Genomic DNA, 25559 nt, shown 5'->3' on the forward strand with positions numbered 1-25559 from the left:
CACACACACCCTTCAATATGTTTGCTAATAAACTATATAATCAAGAAAATAAGAATAAAATGGAGGAACTGATGAATATTGTTTGTATTGAATGTCCATATAAATTTTGTAGTATGGTAATAGAATCCCCAGGTCAGTGGCATACAATGACAGCTTGTTCAGCTAATTACAATGCTTCCAAATTAATACAAAGCGGCTGAACTCAAAAGAGGCAAAAAAAAAGAAAGTATGCTGATGATTTTACACGGACGATGATAGAGGAGGAAAAGGAAAGAAAAAAGAAAAACTAGGGTGTAGGAGATCCCATGCAACTCCTAAATAATGACAAGACATTGCACCTTTGATTCTTATTTTCTGGTTTAGAAGGTGCCATTGGAGATGTGGAGGAACTGGAATTACTAATATCCTCGTCTTCCTTTCCTAGGAAGGCTTCTTCTCGACCTTTTTCAATGTTTTTGAGATGCAACTCTTGGCTTTTATCAGTGGACATTCGTATAAGTGGTCCGCTAAGCGCTCCGCTAGCTTTCCGATCAATGTGAAGGTTGTCCCAGACACGGCCGGAGGAGCCCTGCCGCCGGAAAGAAACTGATGATCTCTGCAATGTACTAGTCATGGCGCGATCTTTCTTCCACCAATACTTTTTCTCCTTCCTGGTTGGTTTCCCCCTCCTTGATTTGCTTATCCTTTAAAGTATCAAAACGTTTTTCTGTTTGGGAGCCAAAAATTGTTTTGCTGGTTGGGTGACAGAATTTGGTTAATTCTCAACCACATTCATCACATTTAGTCCTATAAAAGAATAGCAAAAACAAATGTTGCATCTGATGGAAAAGAAGGTATATGTATAGGTAGACAATTTTGAAGACTCCATAAGATTAGTAGGTAATTAGTCAATCAATGGGTGGATAATGATAACATAGAATATATATATATATATATAGACAACGGTATTAAAATTATGATAGGCCACACATCTTCCATCTTGTCATTGCTATATTTAGGTGTTAACAGATCTAATCAGTTGATTTTAGGATGTTTCTTAATTTCCCATCCTTTATTTTTCTGGTATTAGAGTAGTTTTAGGATATTGTAATTCCTTTCTGTTAGTGGAAAACTCATAATTCCATGTATATCTCTCTCCATTTCTTTCACAATCCGTGTCATTATAAATTTTCTCACCAAATTCATAATCATACATGTCTGCAAGTCAAAATTAATCTTTCATTAAATCTCCTAAATCAGTACTTATTTCTGTGGTTAAAATTCTCAGTACTCAAAAGAAGGATATAAAAGTTCGGGAAATTGTGATCGCATTTCTCTGTCCTTATCCAAGATACCATCCACAAATGAACTTGCAGAAGATGAAGATGCATCAGTATAGTTGTTTGTTTGATTTCCATTTATTCCCCTTTGATCATATAATCCAAAATCCTCATTCCCACTAGTGAACTTGCCTTGGAATATATCATTCTGTGTCGAGATTGATGACATTACCCCATGAGAGTCTTGCTCTTGTTGCTGCTGTTGAAAGTCAGAGTACCCTAGAGGATCACTGTCACTGATGAGAAACTCACTCCACAAACAAGAAGAAGAGGGTTTTATTGGAGGTTGAGATTGTTGGCAGGTATAGGATCGTGGCGAGTTTAATTGTGTAACAGTAGTGGAAGAAGAAGACGAACAAGAAGAGCTAACCTCATTAAACAAATGTTGTTGCATAATCTCATGGTTAGTTACCTGAAACTGGGGCAGAAGTTCCCATGAACAGCTGTTACTAGCAAATGAATTTTCTTGAACTTGTTCAATGGGAGGCTTCAGGGTTACATTATTGGAACTTGAAGATCCAGTTAAGACAGGAGAGGATTCTGGTTTGGAAAAGAGATTTGAGTTCAAGTTTTTATTGAAAGAAGCAATTTGGTTTCCAGTATTTGATATCCAATTAATGTTACCATAATCAGAAAGCATCTGAGAGAAGGGTTTATGAGTTACAGGATCAATTCCCATCTTGGAAAGCTTCTTCCTAAGCTTAGTGTTCCAATAGTTCTTGACATCGTTGTCTGTTCTTCCTGGAAGCTCCCTTGCTATTAAAGACCACCTGTATCAAAGACAATGGAGTTTTATTGGGTTGGAGAGTTTCATTAAATTTGTGCATTAGTAACAGAAAACATCAAATGGGTAGTTGGACAGCTGCAAATGTGCAGTTGGTAGTTGGTTTGGTTAGGATTTCACGGGAAATTTTAGCACAAGTCCAAGAACTTGTCCACATGAAGAGAAGAGGAATATCTATCTAAGCTTGCATCATGATATGGTTAAGCAGATGCTTTCCTGTTAATGCCTATGAGACGTTTAAAAAATTATTACTGAAAGGAACTCTGCTTTTATAAAATTGATCTGTTTAGATTCACCAGCAATTGATAATTTGATACAGATGATTAAGTCACAAGTACTGTTTTGCCTTTCAAATCTTTCCTCATAATATATAATCCAATTTTTTTCCCTTTTTGTGTCGGTAAAATATTTCCCACTTCACACAAATTGTCCTTAAATAGATTTAAAAATAAAAATTCAAGGGTGACTCAAAATAAACTTAACAAGCTTTTGCTTTAAAGTTTTAGGGGTTTCTATATTATTCCTAATTAAAAAGAAAGAACTTGGCAAGGCAAGTCCTTGGAAGAATAGAAGATCAAAAGCTAAGCAGTTTCGTGATTGGCAAACATTGATGATGGGTGAAGATCAAAAAGCTGCAGGAAGATTTTGAATGAGTTCCTATTTGCTCACAGGGACATCTAAAACAGATAATGAAAAAAAAATAAAAAAGAGACAATTGAAATGGAAGGAAACAAAAATGGGAACTGCAAGAAACCAACCTGCTGCCTATAGCCTTGTGAAGATTAATAATAAGCTCTTCTTCTTGAGGGGCGAAGTTGTCATGCTTGAGGTCGGGCCTCAAGTAATTAGTCCATCTCAGCCTACAGCTCTTCCCACATCTATTGAGCCCTGCATTCAAAAACTCAAGCACAAAAGTTACTCTATCATATAGTGTTAAGAAACCACTCAATCTAAAACTTAACGTGCTTGCCACTGAGCAAGCGCAAAATCACTTTGCTTTATGTTAAAATATTTAATTAATAACTGAAGTTGTCAAGATACGAACTCTGTACCTTTTGCTCTAAGAAACTCATCAAAACAAGAGTTGACTCTAAATTATTAAACCTATAAGCTCAAGTTTGAAGGGGAGGGATTCAAAAATAGTTTTATATCTCTAACATATAATAAGTTCTGAAATTTCCGAGGAAAAAGGGAAAAAACAATTAAGCAAAAACCTGCTTTCTTAGGCACCATTGTCCAGTTGCCAATCCCATGGTTGGATACATGGGCAAGTATCTTTGCATCTTCCTCTGCAGTCCAGAGACCTCTTTTCACATTGGATTTATCGCAGCAAGGAGGTCTCCCCATTGGCGAAAATGGTAAAAGTAAAAGAGGAAGTATGCAATGGTGATGCAATTTCCAATCTTTTTTCTTGCAAGTACACAGTGTAATTAAGAAGAACTAGAAAAAGATTGAAGCAAACGTTTAACTAGTGATGGAGAGGCATGAAAAGCATGAAATTGCATCCAAATTAACAGCAATTGCATGATTATTTTCATCTTCTCAAAGAAAACGTTATTTTGACGTGAGCTTTCACCCCAATATCATGCATGCTTGGCTTCATCAACAGTTTATACAGGTTCATTTTAAGTGATTGAGTTTATTGAGCTAATATTGTTAATTTTTCTATTATTTGCTCCGCCAGTGCAAACGAATGAGAATCTCACATCATCTGCATGCGCCTGTTATTACTACCAGAGAGGTCTGCTTATTTTTTGACCTTGAATGACCTAGGTTCAAAATAGGTTTCCACTTGGGTTATAATTTTGAAGAACTTGTGGAATTCACCAAATATGCAGACTCCTTGCACAAGGTTCCCGCTGAATCTGAAGCAATTTTGCAACCACAAAGTTATCCTTACATGAATTTCAAAAAGTAGCAATGCGTAACTAATGATGACAAAAATGAAATAGAATAAAACCAAGTTAAAATTAGAAGAATAGGTAGATATAACTTAAATATTGACAATTAACTTTGACATTACCACTGATTGCTAACAAAGTTTTTATAAAGATGTTTAATAATTGTGCCACGGCAGCACAACCAGTTATCTACAGCTTTAGTGTATGAATCGTCACCCTGCAAAGAACTAGTAAGTGAAAAATGAGAAGAGAACATCCTATGATGTGCACACATTGCAGCTTTTCCTACAATAGCCATCAGCACTGTCACCCACCATATAGAGAGGGTTCTTCTCACACTCGCCCGCCTTTGCCCATAAAGGGCAGTTCTCATTCTCATCAACACAATCGCCATTTCTTGATTGCTTGAGAGATTTCTCAAAGGACCTGACATGGATCCATTTGGTTGCTGACCACTTCTCACCCTCAATAACTGGGCAGCTGCCATGCAAGCTGTCTGGGTCAGTAGTTGCATTAGGATGAAGACTGAAGAACAGCAAAGCATCACCCTTATAGGCTTTCACTGCAAGCACATAGAGTAGATGTTATCAGGCATCTATACAATGGGGATTAAAATCTAACAGTTGTTGGATGACAAAATGAAAATTCAGCAAGACAGTTGATTCCATAGAAGGCTTTGCAAAAGCATCTCACTTGTCCACCAAGTTCTCAGATTAGATAACTGGTGGATTTTGATAACAAGGTTTGAAACAATTTTATTTTCAGGGAATAACTTGCAAAATAATACTACGTGTGAAGTCAGGACAAAAACAGGAGACACCACAAATAATACAGAACCAAGTTCCAAAAGAAGAAGGCAAAAGTTGAGGAAAAAGCACAACAGAAAACTTCAGATCAGACAGTCCAAGATTGTCAAATCAAACAATCTATAACAATAACAACAACAACACCAACAATTAAACCTTAATCCCAAATTAGTTTGGGTTGGCTTTATCGATCATTTTTCGTCTAACTCTATTTGAGACCAATTTCACATCAATTCAAAAATTATAGACCTTTTGATATTACTTCCATCCATGTCATTTTAGGTCTTCAGATCAAATGATCTATACTAAATAAAAATCCACAGCACAAAAAAAAAAAAGATGGGTACAAGGCAACCTGTTTCCATCTTTAAAAAATATACGTGCTAAAAGCCATATAAAGAAGAGAACACAAATTGCTGTACCAGGGGGACGGGGAGGGGGGTAGAAGGTGGTGAAGGGAGAGAGAGAGAGAGAGAGAGAGAGAGAACAGCCTGAAATTATAAAAAATCCAATATTGAACCAGATCCGATTCATACATGATACATCTGATTCATATGATATGTTCATGCGAGTCTTGATCTTCCAACAAGAAAATATTGCAACAGGTCTGAATATATGGTGTTAAACATTATAATATATGTAGAGTTGTGAGACTACATCTGGAAAACAATACCTGCATAGCCATTTTTAGCACAGTCAGATATGCTATCATCCTTTGGCTGAGACATTTTTCCCTGAAGAAGACATGCAACATGCAGTTAGTTTGAGACAGAACAAAAAAGATAAAGTACCAAAACACATCAGGAATAACAGTATCTATTAATTGAGTACCTCTGAGTTTGGGAACACTGTTTCCCCACCCCTCTCAACATTTGACAAATACATCAGAACAGTTGCAACCCGGTGGCCACCCAGCTCTTGATTAGCCTTGTCATGAAAATAATCAAAATGGGGTTCGTACTTCTGACCATGCTCATAGTGCAGTATTTGGATGGATTCTCCATTTTCTGATCACAAAATTAGGTTCAAGAAAGATGAAACAAAAACTTTTTAGCACATGCATCATTAAGTCACAAACGGCAAAAAGCATTTTAAAAATTACCCTCCGGAAGGAAAGTCCATGCAGCAATCCTAGCCTCAATATCAGCAACAATTTTATCCTTCAAAATATTTGAGGGGGAAAACAGAACATTTATCAATGAATATTTCAGAACATAATAGATTTATTGCATTTATATACACAGTCATCACACAATGTTCCACTCCACCTTAAACATAAAGAGAAATAAACACAGCATGGAAAATGACAAAGTATTTTCTTTTTTTTTTTTTATGGTGCTCTTGTGGTGAAGAAAAGCCTTATGAGTTATATGAACTTGATATTTCATAAACAAGTTTGATACCCAACCAAGAGGGTCTTAGAAGTATAATACAGGCTCTTGGCTTGGGTATATGGTTTTTCTTCTCTTCACAGAGATGCAGACAACTCAGCGAATAAACAGCCTTTTATAATTGGACATAGATAAGAAGGAATCATAATAAAGTTGCAGCTGGGCCCTTTACTTTCTAAATTATTGAGGTAATCATTAGCAGCTACTTGGAAAAGGTAAACTAAGCTACAAAAGGCCATTCATCAGTAGTAGTACTGTGAGCAAGACAAGCTGGGCCACACTTTGGCTTATTCAATATTTGGCTTGCTAAAAGCTTATTGTGTCCAAACACATTAGCTGGTTAAGTCTAGCGAAGTAAGAGTTCATGAACTTCTAAGCCAAGGTCAGGGGAAAGTTCGAACAGTTTTGAGATACCTGTCTGAATACCTTGAGGGATATGTTGGCTAAGAATTTGGCTTATATGGAAATTTACTGTAGTAAGAGATTCAAAAAGGACAGAAATATTCATTATAATCATTCCTAAAGTTATTACATTATGTTAATGTTGATTATTAAAATTAAAAATTTTAGAACATTCATCAGAATATATCAAAAATGAAACATTTATAAGCCATATTAATTGTATTGGTCCAACTATAACTAATTAATAAAACCAGAAAAATGCAATGTTCATTTATCATAAAATTATGTTGGTACAGGTTACAATCTTACTTATGTCCCTGTAGACTTTTGTAAGAAGTTGAAAAAGATTTTTTTTTTTTTTTTTATTCCTTTCAAGGCAAATATCCTTCATGTTTAACCCAATTTAAATAAACAATAAAACAAATTCATAAACAAGCCTAATAACAAATACATTTATTATATTGTTTTAAAGCACATTCCCAAATCTAAAAAGTTAAAGTTTGGCTCATTTACTGGACAATTTTGAAAATTAAGCTAGAAATGGAATTCTTTTGATGCCATTAATAAACAGATACAATCAAGCTATCAAGCCAACCTTCAAATCATTCACATATTGCTTGAGCCAAAAGAATAGCACAAGAAATTTATATTTGAGAACAAAGATTTCTCATTTTTTGAAGTTGCACATAATGAATAAAGTTTCTCTAAAAAATATCAAAAAGAAACATCTATGAAAATATCACTTACTGTTTGCCAGAATTTCCAGATGAAAAATTAGTGAAAAAATGCATGATTCTACTGAAAAGTCCATTAATGAAGGATAGGTGAGGTGGGGACCCCTTCACCGCATGTCTCAGGATGAGAATTCACTTTCACAAATAACACATTCTTCTACAAACAGCATCAGCTTATCACTTCAGATTTTACAGAGAGAAGGCAAGCCTTCAGCCCTGCTGGATTTGGACTTGAAACAGTTAAGCTTGGTTTTTACCATATCTCATGCAAAAATAGCCAAAGTTTTCATTTCTGGAAGAGCATCACTAGAATGAAGATTGCATTTATTGTGCATTCTACATGGAGAGAGCACGCTAAAATTATTGACAATGGACTCTTTCCAATGTAATTGCAGCCATCAAGATTTGCCCAAATCAAGAACAGTAAGCATGACCAACCTAGTGAAATTCAATTAAAACCAATGTTGTCAAAGGCACACCAGGCACAAGCCTCAGTGCCTCCAGGAGAAAAAGGAAAGCAATGATCAAGAGGCATGTCTAGCACCAGGTTCACCTCAGGCACATTTAGCTCATCTGAGTGTGTTTGTGTTTATTATTATTTTTTTTTCTCAGTTTTAAGCTAAGTACCAGAGGGTAGCTTTGGTGTGAATGTAAAGTTACTCCATTTGTGATTTGGAGGTCATGAGTTCGCGCCATTGAAACAGCAACACACTCTTTGCAAAGCAAGGGTAAGGCAACGTAGATCAACTCTCTCTAGCCACAAGTGTGGGATGCTTTGGGGTCACCTTTTTTTAAGCTAAGTACAAACCACACCCAATTCACTCACTGTCTGCTGTCCATAGAGATGGACACACCACTTTTTTTTTTTTTTCTTGTTCTTTCCTTCTTCATTTCCTCCTTCTCTCTCTCTTTCTCTCTCTCTCTCTCTCTCTCTCTCTCTCTCTCTCTCCCCTCCCAGATGGGTTTTGCTTTGATTCTTTCCCATTCTATCGTTTCCCTTTCCTTCTGCTTTCATTCTCTACTCCTATCTCTCTCTCCCCATCAGCACTCAGTTTTTTGGTCTAGGGTGGACTGCTGCTGCCTGCTGTGGTACTGACTGTTTTAATTTCATAGTATAGTTTTATTTTATTTGGATTGCTAAAATACTGTTACTTGTCCATTTGAGTGTTAAATATTTTATGGTATATTGGTATTAACATAAACAATCGTCTTGAAAGATATATTATTCTTTGTTTGCCTCAAGTCATTTAGGTGCACGTCTGCGTTAGGAGTGACAATTTTGGACACGACCCGCGAACACGACACGAACACAATACGAAAATATAGGGTTTGGGTTAGGCTTATTCGTGTTCGTATCGAATTCGTGTCGACCCATTTATAATACGGTTATAATCGTGCCATGTCACGAGTTAACCCGCTAACTCGCCTTGACGCGTTTATGAGACGATTTAATATTCGTGTCATGTGTTGACGTGTTGACCCGTGACTCACTAAACCATTTGACCCACTATGATTCATGAACCCCCTTATATGTGTTAAATGGGTTAAGTCGTGTCAAACCGTATTAAATAGGTTATTTCATGTTAAATGGGTCGTGTCATATTGAATACATCTAATACAATTTAATATTAATTGTGTCGTATCGTGTAATCCGTATAATAAAAAGGTTGTATTCGTATTTAAATTTTTGACACGATTTGTTAATCTTGTCGTGTTTGTGTCGACTTTAATCGTATTTGTGTCGCGTGTTGACACGATACGAACACGACCCATCAACCAGAATTGCCATCCCTATTGTGCGCCTTGCACCTAGATTTGCACCTAGACCCAAGACCCCTTTGCACCTTTGTGCACCTTTCACCTATAATAACTAGGGTTGAAACACACACAATAACAGGTGTTATTGTCCCAATCCCATTAGAAAATTGTGTTGAGCAAAGGGTTGTTGCAGGCTTGCCATCAAAGCCGATCAACATTGAAGATCTATAACAAACAGTTGGAAGTTTTTAACTGAAGAGTTTCTTGACGACATATAATCTTCCCTGTTCAGTCAATACTAAGACCAACTTATTCAATTCTTAAATCCTTTCAGACCAGTATTAACTGCCAACAAAACCACTATTTACCATCATTAGAAATAATGCATGGAATTTTGCTACTTTTCACCCATCAATTCATCAATTTCACTGTAATTGTGTCACATTGAAGCTGAAGAAGCAATTTTCACATACCTGAGCTTTGCTAAGAAACATGCCAGAGCTTGTCCTTACTTCACTCTCCATACTCTTCCCAGATTCATTATCAGCCACCATTGATTTCTCAAGCTTATCCCTAGCCTACTCACCCAAAATCAACACAAAAGTGAAAAACATTAACAAAATAATAATCTAGACACAATTATCTCCAAAGTCATGCATAAACTCGCTTAAATCTCTAACATAAGTATAAGTTAGAAGTGTCAAACTCAAAAGTAAAACCCAAATTAAATTACACAATAAAAAATTGATACTGACCAAATTTATTAGATGATCACACTCGTCATTTGATAAAAATCCCTTGTAAATGAAAGCCCTGATAAGTTCAAAATTCACAATAACAAAATAAATAAATTATAAAAATTAATTAGCATATAGCGACACACAGTTTATATATTTAAAAAGATAGCTACCTGGGATGCCAAGATAGTTGAGTTACTCCAGTGGGATCAAACGCATTAGAAAATACACCTTTTTTCAATCTTTAACACCGACCCATGCCATCAAAACCCAACAAATCCATACATTATGAATACATATAATTTTAAATATATATATATATGTGTGTGAGTGTGTGTGTGTGTGTGAGAGAGAGAGAGAGAGAGAAAGAAATTGAGAAGGGAGACTTACATTCTGTTTTCACCGACCCATCTGGGGATTTGAACGGCAGAAAAGGAAAAACGAGGGAAAATTACGAGGAAACAAAAGAAAAGGACGATGAATTTACAAGATTTCATCGAGAGAGAGAGAGAGGGAGTGTGTATGGTAGTTTCTTTGCAAGGGAATGAAGTGTTTGGCCGGGAAGAAGAAGAAATCAAAAAAAAAATTGTGGAGAAATTGAATTGAAATCAACGCAAAATTTCGCATGGGTTTAAAAGTCTACGGAGAGAATTGCGAGAATTTGTTGGGGATTAAAGACAGAGTAAATGGGCGCCCACTGGATTTGGTAGCAGTCTGTTGTTATTCGTAAAATGTCAAAATCAAAGAAGAGGGGCATCTGCTGTTTTGGTTAGCAGAAGCTTCCTCAAAGGGACTTGAGACTAGTCCCGGGCCAGTCTGGTATGAAATTGGATCGAGTCGAGTTTGATTAAATTTACATTAAGATCTCATCAACGGTTTATAGCTCTGAATTAAATTAAAATCGAGATCATGAAAACTTAAATAGGATTGGAAATCGGTGATTTAATTCATCGATCCAATTTAGCCTGACAAAAAATATTAAAATAAAAAGATATTCTGTCTTCACCTGGGCATGTCATATGAGGGGTGTGCAGAGGTTTTAGAGATACCAAATTGAATTAAAAAACTGTATTAAATTGATAAAAATTATATCAAACAAAACTTATTTATTGTTTTTACTTTGATTTTGATTTTTTTTTATTAAGAATCAAACTAAAATTATATATAGAAGTTTTCGACTCTTGTTCTTTGTTAATAAATTTTTACAGTATAGCAAATGAAGTGGGATGATGATGGAGGTGGTTTAGTTTTCGATGATCCATTTGATGCTATTGACTTTGTGGGTTCTAATCCCAATTGGTGTTTAGTGGGCAAGTTTCTGACCACAAGGAAAATCAATTTTCTCCCAATGAAAAATACTCTTGCTTCCATTTGGAGATCAGTAAAGGGTGTTAGCATTTACAAGTTTGATCGAAATTAATTTATGTTCTAGTTTTTCCATCAGTTATGTTAGAAGAAAGAATACAAGTAATGAAGAAAAGGATTGTGTATTTTTCTGTGTCACATTTACAGAGATATTACATCTATTTATACATGAGAATATGAACTAATTTGGACAAGAATAATAATTGCTATAATTATGCTACACAAATCTCCTATAATCATCTTGATTCTTTGTAATTATGTTACACAAATCTCCTATAATCATCTGATTCTTTGTAATTATGCTAACACCCCCTCAAACTCAAGGTGGTATACAGTGCCAACTTGAGTTTGCTTAAGAGATCTGGCGGCGGGAGGATGCGTTTTGGTGAATATATCGGTTTGGTATCGGAGGAGATAGGAATCAAACATATGGTGCCATGAGCAACATGATGACGTACAAAATGACAATCAATTTCGATGTGTTTGGTACGCTCATGAAATACATCATTATGAGAAATCTGTATGGCACTTCTATTATCGCAATGAAGTATTGTGGCGAGAAGAATGAGTGACACCCAAATCGATTAATAACCACCGTAACCAAAGTAATTCGGATGTAGCATCGGCAAGAGCACGATATTGATTACGTGCTAGAACGTGCAACAACGGTTTGCTTTTGCTACGCCAAGAGATAAGAGAATTACCCAAGAAGAAACAATAACGGTTGTAGAGCGGCGATCCGCCGATCACCCAATCGGCATCGAGTAGCGGATAATACTAGGGAGGAGGTAGCGGAAAAGTGCAAACCATGAAAAAGAGTGCCTTTGATATAACGAAGGATTAAATCTGCAGAGAAATGAGTTGAGCGAGGAAGCGGACATAAAGCGGTGACGGATGAACGACATATGAAATATCAGTCGAGTAAGCGTGAGATAAACAAGACTCGACAAGTCGATATAAAGTAGGATCATCAAGAGGAGTGCCATCAAGAGGTGTAAGTTTGCAATTGAGCTCCAATGGGGTTGATCTTGTTTTGCTATCGGTGATGCTGCTCGAGAAAGTAAGTCGGATGCATACTTGGCTTGAGATAGATAATAGCCATCGAATTTTGAGAAACTTCAAGGCCCAAAAATAGTGAGAGAACCTGTGTCTTTCATTTCAAAATGTTGATTGAGATAATGTTGTAACTCTAAAATACCGGATGAATCATCTCTGTTATTATCATATCATCAACATAAAGCAAAGAAGAACAATACCAATCGATTCGGCGAGTGAATAATGCAGAATCATGTGGACTAGAGAAAACCAAGTTGAGCAAGAGTGGAACTAAATTTGGCAAACCAGCCACAGGAGCTTGTTTTAATCCATATAAGGCTCGTAGAAGTTTGCAAACCTTATGAGGAGAATGATAACCGGAGGAGGATGCATATAAACCTCTTACGTTAAATCACCATGAAGAAAAGCATTTTTAACATCCATCCGGAAAAGTTTCCATTTACTGACGCAAAGAATAGCTAAGAGGCTGCGAATAGATGTTAATCGGACCTTTGGAGCAAAAGTTTCCTCATAGTCGATACCATACTCTTGAGTGTACCCTTTGGCTACTAAGCGAGCTTTGTAGCGTTCAATAGTTCCATCGAGCGGGTCTTGATTTTGTAAATCCATTTGCAACCAATAGGAGTCTTGTTTGGTGGAAGATCAACTAAATCCCAAGTATGAGTTTTCTCTAAAGCCCAAGTTCATCACCATAGCTTGTCGCCAAAGAGGGTCGATGCTTGCCTCACGATAAGAATGAGGCTCATGAAGGGTTGCAATAGTAGAGTAACAATGAAAATCGAAAGATAATGAGGAGTTTCTCTTACAGGTAGAAACGACGAAGAGTAGTGCTAGGAGGAGATGCGGTAGCAGTCTTTGGATCAACAAGTCGATTCAACGAGGCGAGTGTAGTTGGGCTAATATTGAGCACATCACAATCACTGGATCAGGACTTGGAAACGACTCTTTGGAGGAGTCGTGAAAAATAGAGAGTCGGTATTACAGAGTGATGAAATTTGGAAAGAAGAGAACATAGTATTTTCCCAAAAGGTAACATGACGAGAGATCGTAACTTATTAGAAAGCAGGATCCCAACAACGATACCCTTTGTGTTCAATGCCATAACCAAGAAAACAACATAGACGAGCACGGGGTTCTAATTTGGTATGTTCATGAGGTTGTAAAAGAACAAAAGAAACACATCCAAAAGGTTTAAGGATGGAATAGTCGGAGGTTGTCCAAACAACTTTTCAAAAGGAGATAAATTATGAAGAACCAAGGTAGGAAGGCGATTAATAACATAAACGGCATGAAAAGTCGCTTCTCCCCAAAATTTTTACGGACATGAGGCGAAAGAAGAAGAATCGTCTGAGAATCAAGAATATGCCGATGCTTGCGTTCGCTCGCCCGTCTGTTGAGAGGTGTGAGGACAAGAACGTTGAACAACGGTGCCTTGTTGACTAAGAAAGAAGCAAAGAAGAATCCGATATTCCATGGCATTGTCTGCTTGGAGAATTTTAATGTCACAAGAGAACGAGTTTTAATCATTTTTGCAAATGTGATGTAAATTTGTGATAACTCGGATCGATGTTTCAAAAATATATCCAAGTAAACGAGAATAATCATCAATAAATATTACAAAATAACGAAAACCATTTATTGAAGAAATAGGAGAAGGACCCCAAATGTCAGAATGAATTAAACCAAAAGGAGTGTCTGAAGTAGTATTATTATGGGAAAAAGATAATGCAGGTTGTTTTGCAAGCTGACAATTTAAACAATTAAATGACTCAAACTTAGTAGATCCTAATAATCCACTAGAAATTAAAGGTTGAATTTTACTGGTAGAAGCATGACCAAGACGAAGATGCCATTGGTGAATGGAGGAATTAGGGATTGTAGCTGAGACACAAATCTACGAGGAAGATGTAAAGATGTAAGCTCAAATAATCGAACAACTCTGCGACCCTCCCCAAGAATCTTTCCAGTTTGTGGATCCTGTACCTGGACACCATGGTGAGAAAAAATAACATTTAGTCCTTTTTCACACAACTGACCAACAGAAATAAGATTGAGTGCCAAATTAGGGATATAATAGGTGTCAGGGAGATGAAGATTTGAGGTAGACACATGACCAGTATGTGTGATGTTCATTTTAGTACCATTTGCAATATGGATTGGTGGTAAGGAAGATACGAGTTTTGAGAAGACAAGAATTTAAGATTAGTGGTCATATGATTACAACATGCAGAGTCAAAAGCCAATAAGAATTACGGAGTGGCGGACATGGCGGCAGGAGAATTAGAAGAGATAACTGTTTGAATAGTGCCTCAAGATCACTCATGGTGATGGCGGTAGAGCCCTCGATGCAGCGGTGTGAGAGGAAGATCCAGGCTTTGAGACATTCTTGAATTTAGAATGCCCTCCTTTTGATCTTGGAGGGCGTGTGGGACAATGTTCAAGAATATGACCGTAACCATGACAATATCTGCATTTTATGGTAGGACAATATGCAAAAGCATGACCAATTTGATTACAATTCTTACGAGTTGATTGCGATTGATGTGAGGATCGAGTAGTTGCAAGAGCAGTTCAAATTGAGGAGTTTTATCCAAACTGAGACGAGTCTCTTCAAAAATAATCTCTTGAATAGCAGTTTCCAATGATGGGAGTGGATTTCGATGTAGCAGGGGCCTCGAGCGGCCTCATATTACGATCGAAGAGCCATTAGAACTTGAATGAGATGAAGATGATCTTCACCGATTTTGGCACGAGATATTTGATTCCAAATAGGTTGGACTGGGCAAGAAAATCATTCACAGTTGACTGCTTCTTGTTTCAGATTATGAAGAGTAGTCCACTCGATAATAGTGGGCAAGTCCAGTGGTGCGATATCGATTAGCCAAAAATCGATTTCTTTTGCGAGTCATAATTAGCAAACTGGATGTGGATGGGCGAGACAGAGGTATTGCGAAACGGTGATGATCGATGATTTTTACTATCCCAATCCTCAAGGCGGTCGACAAATTTTGCATCGTTTCATCGTTCTCTCTTGTCGGCGTAGTGATATCTCCGGTAACAATACGCCAAAGCTTGCGACCTATCAAAAACTTTTCATTCCTTGAACCCAAAGATTATAGTTGGAACCAATTTGCAATAGGTTTTGAAATATCAGATTTCTCCATTGATAACAAGATGAGGAGAAAAAAAAATGGTATAATAATAGGTAAGAAAGAATTAACCAGAACAGGTTGTAGAGAGAGCAGAGAGACCCCAAAAAACTAGAAATAAAAGTTTTATGGCTCTGATACCATGTTAGAAGAAAGAATACAAGTAATGAAGAAAAGGATTGTGTATTTTTCTGTGTCACATTTACAGAGATATTACATCTATTTATACATGAGAATATGAACTAATTTGGACAAGAATAATAATTGCTATAATTATGCTACACAAATCTCCTATAATCATGCTGATTGCTGTAATTATGTTACACAAATCTCCTATAATCATGCTGATTGCTGTAATTATGCTAACAAGTTAGAAGTAAAGCGAGTTTGTAAGAATGGGCCATGGACTTTCAATCAACATGTCCTATTGTTTAAACAGTTGCAATATGGGGATCAACCTCATCGATTAGAACTACATGAGGTTGAATTTTGGATCCAAATTTATGATTTTCTTGTGGGTTTTATGTCTAATAAAGTTGGAAAAGAGATTGGTAACTACATTGGCAAGTTTGTTAAGTTTGATTCCAACAATTTCACTGATGTTTGGCGTAACTATATGCGGCTTTGAGTCACTCTAGATGTTCGTCAACTACTGAAGCAAAGCATGTGAATAACAAAATGTGAGAGGCAGCTTAGTTTGGCTACATTTTAAATATGAGTGCCTTCCACAATTTTGTTTCTTTTGTGGCAAGGTTGGACATTTTTATCAGTTATGTGAGAGTTTGTTTGACACTCCAAAGGTTGATAGATCCAATTTTGCTTTTGGAACATGGTTGCGTGATCCTACTTGGAGAAGTATTCAACATGGGGAACCTTGGTAGCGTATTGAGTCAGGATAGCAACAAGGAGGTTTTTGGCCCGAAGAAGATGTAATGTCAGATTTCGATGGTGTTCTAATGGAGCATGATCCTAGTCCAAAGGCTATGGGGGGTAGTTGTGAGTTAAGAGCAGTTATTTTATGAGATAAAGTTAGGCTTTTTACCAGACGTGTGTAATGGAAAAATAATAAACCTAAAGGGGTAAGCTCGTGCTTAATTATCAAAGTAAAATAATTATGCTTAATCAAAAAAGTTTTAAGAACGAGACATTAATTATAATAATATTTAAAAGAGATCGAAAAGGTACTATGAAAATCTTTCATATAAAAATTATTAAATAAGAACGAGACGTTAATTATAATAATATTTAAAAGAGATTGAAAAGGTACTATGAAAATCTTTTCATATAAAAATTATTAAATAAAATAATTAAAAAATAAGAAAGCGGGATGTTGTGCTTTAATTTTTTTAATTAATTGTTTAATTTTATATTTTTAAATAAAAAATAAATATTATTGTAATGCTCCGAATTTACAAACCATATTCAGTGTATTTCAGTAAAAATATCGAATAATGAATATGGTGTGTAAATTAGATTAAATGAAAGGGTTAAATTAAAATTTTGTAAAAGACACCTGTAGACCTCATTGCAAAGTTAGTAAAGTTTTTGGGATTAAAATGGAATATTACCAATTAATTAAAATAACTAAGATTAATTAAGCTAATTAAACTCACTTAATTAGCTTAATTAAGGTAGCAAATCAAGCCATAAATTTGAGACAAATGGCATAGGAAAATTAACACATGGTAAGAAAGGAAGGAGAGTATATAAACAACAAAATTGACAAAAAAAAGTTTTGTCTTCCCTTCTCATTCAGCTGAACCTCTCCTCCCCTCTCTTTTTCTTCATTTTCTTCTTTCATACTCTCATGCAAGCTCAAATTCATGAATGTAAGCTGGCTATTTTGTGATTGGATTGAAGAATTGGATGAACCAGCCATGAAAGCAAGGTGAAAAGAGAAGGATGAATCAAGAATTAGTGAGTTGAATTCAAGTGGAAAGAATCTGAAATTTCAAGAGGAAAACAGCTAGGGTTGAGCTCCAAATTTAAGGAAAGTGAAGTTAGGGTGAAGTGAAGCCCACGAGTTCAAGAGGGAAAGTTAGTGTTCTTGCTTTCTTGAAGTTGGCATGGGGAATTCAATCTAGCAATTGCATGGAGGTGGAGGAATTGGTGGGAAAGTGAAGTTGAATGCTAATTTGGTGAGGCATAAATTGTTGGTGTGGATAATCAAGACCTACACACTGAATTAGACTTGGAATTTTTGGGGAAAAGTTGCTACACTTGAGAGTAAATCGCTGGAACTAAGTTGAAGTAAGTGCTTGTCTAAGCTTATTGGCAAAATTGCTACATTGAATCATTGAATTGTGAACTGCTAGGATTAGTAAATCCAACGAGCAGCCTATACTAATTTGTCTATAAGTCAAGTTAAAGAGCTCCAATTGAGATGCAATTTGAACTAAAATTTTTTTAAGACATACACCTACAATTTTTATGTTTTGACCTGGACTTAATTTTGAGGGTAAAGTGGCTGAAATTTTAGTGTAAATTGGTGTGGCAAATCTGAAATTTCAGGAATTTCAGCAAATTTAGTCCTATGACCTTTGTGTAGTAAATAGGGCATATCTCCCTCAGTGCACCTCCAATTGAGGTGTTACAAGATGCATTGAAAACTTAAAGACATAGGCTTAAAATCTTGCTTTAGAGATCTTACACAAATTCTGAGTGTAAAGTACCTGAATATTGAGTGCAAACTTGAATTGGTAATATGGAAACCTGAAATTTTTAGGAAAATGCATCCGAGAATAGTAGTTGATAATTTATCTATAACTCATAATGTAGGCCTCCAAACTATGTGATTCTTAAACTGTTGAAAACTTAAAACACGTAGGAAGATATCTTATGAAAACTACTTTAATTGAATCTGTCTTTAAAATAGTTAAATTAACTTATAAACAGGAACTATGAATCCTGTTTATAGCCAGAATTAGTTAGGTAAAAACTGGACAGTATATAGAAATTGGAGCATAGCTTGAGATTTAGACCTTGAAATGGGATGATTCTTGATTTAAATGAAAGGTAAGACCTCAAGCTATAAATTGTATGAAGACTATAAAAGTTAATTCTATCTTTAGGGGACTCAAAGAATTGATGAAAAATAGGGTATCAAATAGGCATTCCTCCTGAAATGGTAACTTGCTTTTTTGAACAGTTTGTAAATGAAGGGCTATAAATGAATTCCTACATGTCTAAATTGGATCAAATTAATTTCTAATGAAAGTTAAGACATAAATTGACATGTTTTATGAAAGGAATTAATCTTTAAAATGTCTTTCTCTAGGTCTAATTATAATTGCAAAATGAGTTGGGAAATATGCCTTATTGGAAAGTAATATGATTGATTCTAAATGCTATGTGATAAGATGTCACTACTTGGCTTAAAAGAAATGACATATTACATGGTTATATCCTTCTTCTAAACATGCAATTGATTATATGATGATGGCAATTGGTGTTAAAATGATGAATGTCAATCATTTATGGATATAAGAATGTTGGAAATATATATGATCATGTTATAAGATTGTTAAGGTCCAAAGTTCCACCTTGATTGAAAATAGAAACTAGATAGTTTAACATGCCAAATAGGAAAATAAGTTAGCGGATCTGAAAATCAAATTAAATCTATATCTACAATAATTTAAAGATGGCATCTGAAAGACGATGTCGCAATGTATGTTCTAATTTTAAACAGGGCACGTAAGATGATACCTCAAAGAAAGTGTTGCAGTGATAAAAAGGACACATAAGATGATATCCGAAAGAAGATGTGGCAGTGGTAAAAGAAAATGTAAGACGACATTTAAAAGAAGGTGTGACATTAAAACCCTAGTATCCGGAATAAGGAAAGTTATACTATGCAGGAATTGGGCTATTAATGGAAATGTGAAAATAATAGAATGACAAGCATCCACGTTAGATAAGTTTTTCAATTGTTTGAAAATTTAAATAATATTTCTATTAATGGATAACATGTTTCTATATGCATATTTCATGAGCAAGATCAGTTAATTTCAATTAAATAACTACAGTGGAATGCTTTATTCATTTTTGCAAGAGTTGTTATGAATTATTACTTGCTTGAAATTATTTTAATTAATTGTTAAATGCTTACAGTATGTATAATTATAGACAACTATTAATTGGTCGTCTAAAGCTAGATATGCACCACTAAACTATATGCTTAGCACGGTGGGTTTTACCTCATGCAGATATTAAAGTCGAGGGTGCAGAGAGAGTAGATTATTAGAGTCTGCATCAGAGGAGTAGTGATTGTTAGGGGTTAAATTAGGGTTTGCTTTACCTTAATCTTGTTAATAACTTTTGTATAAGTTGTATAAGTAATTAATGATGAAAAGATGCATCTAAGTAAATGACATGTTATGTAAAGTTGTATTTTGTTTAAACCACTTTTGGTAAAGTTTTTATGTGTAAGTGTGGATTGTTCATATGAAATTAAGACATAGTCCTCATTACAGGTTGGGTTAAATTGTTGGTAAAGCTTCCGGTTCAATTGTTATGCTGCCGAATCGGGGGTTGTTATAATTATTTTAATAAATATTGTTATAATAATTAATATTTTAAGCCATAATATTTTTATTATAAAAATTATTTTAAATTAAATAAAAATTACAATAAAATTATTTTAAATTAAATAAAAAGTTACAATTTAAAATGTTTTCAATTTTTTTCTAATAATTATTTTGAAAAATAATAAATTATTATATAAAATGTTATTAATTTTGTTTTAACAATTATTTCAAAAAAATAATAAATTACTAATTGTAATTAAGCATTATTATTAATTTTTTTCTTATTATTAAATTTTAAAAAATAAATAATTAATATTTATTTCATAATATACTAATTAAACCAAATTCAATTCCAGTTGAATTTTAAACCTTAAAAACCTTAAATTCATGTCTTCATCGGTTTAATGACCGAAACAAGTTTAAAAACTTTGTTTGTTTTAATTAATGTGTGCATTTGGTTAATATTAATTTTATTTAATTAATTTTAAGTTAAATGACAAAAAAAACCTTTATGTCAATTATTAATTTTAACTAAATTTGATTGAACCTAACGGGACAAGTTTGGATGGTATATAATCAGATTTGGATTAAGTTTAAATTTGAACAGAGAGATTTTCGCAGGTAACTTACCTATTACCATCTCTAATTTTAGCCAAACTTTTTAATTTTATTAATTTAATCATAAACTTTTCATATTATTTTCAATTTTAGCAATTATATTTAATTAAAAACAATAAACTCATCGATTTACAAATTATTCAAATGTTTTCATTTATATATTACCAGTTTTAGCTCATCTATTTAATTTTATTAATTTGTTCAATAATTTTAATATTTTTATTAATTTTAGCAAACTTCCTATTCATAAAAAAATATAATAATTGAATAACATATTTAATATTGTAATCTTAATTTTAATTTTTCTTTCCTTCTTCTATTATATTTTTAATTCATATTTTTCTCATTTTTTTTTCTCAAATTTAAGACCAAACAAATGAAAAAAAAATCAAATATTTAAATATAAAATAGTAATAAATAATATAATTAAAATAAATCTAATTATAACTTTCAAAACAATAAGCATTTGACTCAATGAAATATTATTTTATTTAATTTATTTAAGAATAATAATAATGCTTAATTATAATGAGTAATTTATTATTTTTAAAAATAATTTAAAAAAAAAATAATGGCATTTTATATTTAGTGGTTTATTATTTTTTGGGATTAATTATCAAAACAAAATTAATAACATTTTATATTGTAATTTTTTATTGAATTTATAATTTAAATTAATATTAAATTAAAAAATAAATTTTTATAATAAAAATACTATGATCTAAAATATTAATTATTATAACAATATTTAGTACAATAATATTTATTTTTTATTTTAAAATTATAAAATAAAACAATTAATAAAAAAATAAAGCCGGATGCTGCCACTTTGCTTTTGTTTTTAATTATTTTATTTAATAATTTTTAACTGAAAAAATCTGCAAGCTATTAGCGTCTGCCCTTCAATCCGCATCCTGTCCCCCATAACTTTCTAGTTCAGCACATTTTCACTCCCTTTAATAATTAAACTTAAATTCACCTCCATCAGGTATATTATTTTTTCTGTTACACTGTTGTGATAAAAATAGTCATAGGATATTGGATGATGTGAGGAGGATGTTAGTCATAGGATTAAAGCCGAATGGTCGAAGTGGAGACGTGTCACGGAGTTTTATGTGATCATAAAATTCCCAATAAGTTGAAAGGAAAATTTTATCGTACAGCCATACGACCAGCTATGTTATATGCTAGTGAGTGTTGGGCACTGAAAGAGTCGTATGCGTCTAAGATAAGAGTTGCATAGATGAGAATATTAAGGTGGATGAGTGGCCATACTAGACTAGATAAAGTCCGTAATGAGAGTATTAAAGAAAAGGTAGGAGTGGTGCTAATTGAAGATAAGTTGAGAGAAGGGAGATTGATGTGGTTTGGTCATGTGAAGCGTAGACATACGGAGACTCCAGTTAGACAAGTAGAGCACATTATTAGAGGATAGAAAGAAAAAAAAAGGTAGACTTAAATTGACTTGGAGGAGAGTAGTACAACATGACCTAGAAGCATTACACATTTCTGAGGATTTAACCCAAAATCATTTAGAGTGGAGAAAGCGAATTCATATAATCGATCCCAAATTTTTAAGATAAAGACTTACTTGACTTGACTTGAGTTGAGTACTGTTGTGATAAAAAGTTTAATAGTTCACGTTGTCAAGCACGTAACCAAACCTGATGTGCATGGGCATGGCACAGGCGTTGCTTTGCTAAAGAATGTGAATGAGTACGATGGTACTAAAATTGTTCTCAATGATATCAAGTGTCGTTATAGTAGCTCTCAGCAGACTGGGTCAGAAAACGTAATGGAGGCACGTCCCAGTGTCTAGGCCCGCCTAGAGCCATAAGTATTTTGGGTTGTAACTGTCGTGGGATTTGGAACCTGTATGCAGTTTAAGAGCTAAAAACAATTGTTTCTGAAAAGCAGCCCAACTTTGATTTCTGAAAAGTAGCTCAACCCGACAAATATCTATTTCTTCCTTAATGGGTTTTTGTATTAAAATATTTTTTCATAGATACCCCTCTGCAAGAAAAAAATTTATTAACCCTGATGTTTCAGAAATCATTAATTTTAAGGGAAGGTGCGTTGAAGCATTATAATAATTAAAAACAATTTTCCAGGAAAGTAAATGTGTAAATTTATCTAATCTTCCAAACAATTCAAAATTGATCGAGAGAGAGCAGACTATTGAAAAAGCATCTATAGATCTTGAAGCAAAAAGGAATGCCAATATAAAAACAATTAATAAACTCCTTTCATTGGATAGTTATACAAATAAGGTATACAAGGTTAAATATTTATAATTGTTTTTCATACATAATTCATAAATAAACTCTAGATTTTTTTTATTAAAAAAAAAGAAAAAAGATAAAAAGTTCACTTGCAAAGCAACAATTAAGAATATAGATGCAACAACGGGCTAGTGGCATAGAGGGTGCCCCCATTGCAAAAGCAGTATACAAAATTACAATGAATTTGTTTGGCGTAATAATAAATGTGGCATACTTAAAGAAGCACCAATTTATATTATAATATGCATTTTAAGTTTATTGATCCTACAATTTTTTTTAATAAAATTTCCAGGTATAAATTATCTGTAATAGTTGAGGACAGTATTGGAATTGCGACATTTGTGATATTCAGTCGCTTAGCAGCTGACCTCATTGGTCTTTTCTTGCATCCATTTCGGCTCACAAGCCAAGGGACAAAAATTCAATACCATCAATCATGACAAGAATATTTGCAGCTGAAAAATTTTTCGATGTGATCCTGAGTTCTTGAATCGAACTTGCATCAGAAATTTCTTTTAGAATAACTCAACTTTTAAAAATGATGATGAGTCTTCAGAATCACAGTTCCATCTCAAAGGCCTGTGTTTGTATAAAGCTCGCTCTCTGAAGGCCATGTGCGAAAGGCAGTTCATTTTTAGGCCTCTGAAGACAACAAATCATTGATAGCACTACATTCACATCGCTATCACAGTCGGAGTCGCTTTTTAAATCATAAATATTTGAGACCATGACTTCGAGCCAAATTGTATCAGCGAAAAAAATTATAAATAAAATAAATTATTACTTATTTGCTTTTAATACTTTTTAATAATCAATCCCATTTCCTTTTATGTTGTTAATGTAGGACAAAGAAAGAAAAAAGATTTGATAAGATTTGATACTTTATATATATATATATATATATATATATATATATATATATATATATATATAGTCTGCAACATCACGAAGACACTAATCGATTATGAGTATAATTATAACCACATCATGAATAAAAAAATTACTTATATACATAAATAAATGTTCTTTTATGTTAATGAAATGCAAGTTTACATAAGCAAATCATAAAAATTAAATAAATATTATAAATATAATAAAAGTATTAAAATGAATATATTTTATTAAAATTTTAAGTAAATTATTAATAAAATTCAACAATTTTAATACAGTTAGTTAATTTTGCAAGAAATAGTTACAATAAAATTTCATATCACAATAAAAAGTTATTTGAGTTAATAAAATTTAAGCCAAATTGGTAATTTTTATTTATAAATATAATTAGAATAATCAAAACTATTTTCAATTATTAATAGAATATATTATATTAAAAAATCAAAATTAAGTAATTAGCATAATGGCAAGAGATATAATTATTTTAGTTCATATAAAGGGATTAATTTCTCTCTCATACAAATTATGTTAAAAAAAATAGTAAATTAGTGAATATTAAATGAAAAAAAAAAGTTAGAAGTTAGCGGATATAAAATTTAGTAAATTGGTGGCGTCGGCTATATGGCCCATTGGCCAAGCTGAGCCTATCCTCTAAATGTATGAATTCGGATTAAGATCTGGATCAGTATAACTGAAGGTTAAATTTTAAGGCTTGTTTAAATAAATAGTTTCAACAATAATAATAATGATAATATAAATGATGATTATTTAAAAAACTTTCCGTATAAACGCCAACAAGACATATTAATTAGGGAAATTTTTACCTGGACAATTATAAATTCGTTTTATAAATATATGAAATTTATATATTTAATAAATAATTTTTACTTATATTTTATATGTTAACTTTATGATAAATTAATTTTAAATAAGAAAAATTATATTAAAAAAATAAATAAAATTGCAAAGAGTTTTAGGTTATTTGAATTAGAGACTCAAAAATTAGGAAAATAATGTTATGATTTTAAATTTCAGTTAATATTTAATTAAAAAAATGCATACTTTTCTGTAAACAAAAGAACCAAGTTTTAGATACATGCCATAACACACACTAAGTTTAACATTATAATAAAATAATGAAAAATATTTTTCTGATATATACAAATTATTTTTCACAAAAATATTTTTTATAAAAAAATATTTTCTATACACATTATTTTTTATAAAATAAATGAAACTTTAGAGTCCAATTTATCGGTAGATTTAATAACAATGCTTTGGACTAAATAATAGTTTTAGTCTCGTAGGTATCTTCTAAAGTTTACGAGATGAGTGATTTTAGTAATAAGAAAAAAATTAAGAGGAAAAAAATACAATAAAATTAATAAATGTTGAAATTAAAAACTAAAAATTAAAGGAGTACTTCAAACATTTAAGGAAAAATAGTGATTGTAGGTCTAAACATTTTTCAGACATTAGCTAATAATTTTTACGTAAAGTTAAGAATTGCAACCAACTATCAAAAAAATCTAATTTTCTTAGAAACATTTTCTTTTTTTTTGCAAAGCAATTAGAGCCTTAAAAGTAGTATGAATTTCTATTTAACAATAATGCTAATAGGAGAAAGTTTTTGAAGGTAAAAAATGTGGTTTTTAGCAAAAATTTTTACGGAAATAAGATTTTTAGAGGTTTCAAAACATTTAAAACTTCTATCTTTTCAACTCATCAAATTGATGGGTTAAAAAAATTTTGATATATATCTTAACTTTCCTTACTTTATTTTTTATTATTTTATCTTTCAAAAAAAAAATTACACGTACTCCATTCAAACATAATA

At 33.0% G+C, this 25559-nt stretch overlaps 2 protein-coding genes across 5 annotated transcripts; both read right to left on the bottom strand.

Annotated features, from left to right (window-relative positions):
- Window positions 1-1198: 1198 nt before the first annotated feature.
- On the bottom strand, window positions 1199-3922 carry LOC110673859 (transcription factor MYB35). Of its 4 annotated transcripts, XM_058135882.1 has the most exons (5): window positions 3318-3922; window positions 2862-2991; window positions 1944-2089; window positions 1732-1859; window positions 1243-1538 (listed from the first exon to the last, which is right to left on the bottom strand). In XM_058135882.1, exons 1-5 carry the CDS (start codon window positions 3448-3450, stop codon window positions 1488-1490), a joined length of 588 nt encoding a protein of 195 aa, XP_057991865.1. In that variant the 5' UTR covers window positions 3451-3922; the 3' UTR covers window positions 1243-1487. The 4 variants fall into 4 exon arrangements, with proteins under 4 accessions (XP_021692778.2, XP_021692777.2, XP_057991865.1 ...); XM_021837086.2 differs by having other exon boundaries at window positions 1199-1859; XM_058135881.1 differs by having other exon boundaries at window positions 1732-2089.
- A 145-nt stretch (window positions 3923-4067) lies between these two features.
- LOC110673861 (probable prolyl 4-hydroxylase 6) lies at window positions 4068-10711 on the bottom strand. Its single transcript, XM_021837088.2, has 8 exons — window positions 10223-10711; window positions 10006-10074; window positions 9851-9908; window positions 9569-9673; window positions 5913-5970; window positions 5642-5817; window positions 5484-5544; window positions 4068-4566 (listed from the first exon to the last, which is right to left on the bottom strand). The coding sequence occupies exons 1-8, from the start codon at window positions 10327-10329 to the stop codon at window positions 4262-4264; spliced, it is 939 nt and encodes a 312-aa protein (XP_021692780.2). The 5' UTR covers window positions 10330-10711; the 3' UTR covers window positions 4068-4261.
- Between the last annotated feature and the right edge of the window lie 14848 nt (window positions 10712-25559).

Source organism: Hevea brasiliensis, chromosome 15, assembly GCF_030052815.1.
Source record: "Hevea brasiliensis isolate MT/VB/25A 57/8 chromosome 15, ASM3005281v1, whole genome shotgun sequence".
In the NCBI taxonomy this organism is placed as follows: Eukaryota; Viridiplantae; Streptophyta; class Magnoliopsida; order Malpighiales; family Euphorbiaceae; genus Hevea; species Hevea brasiliensis.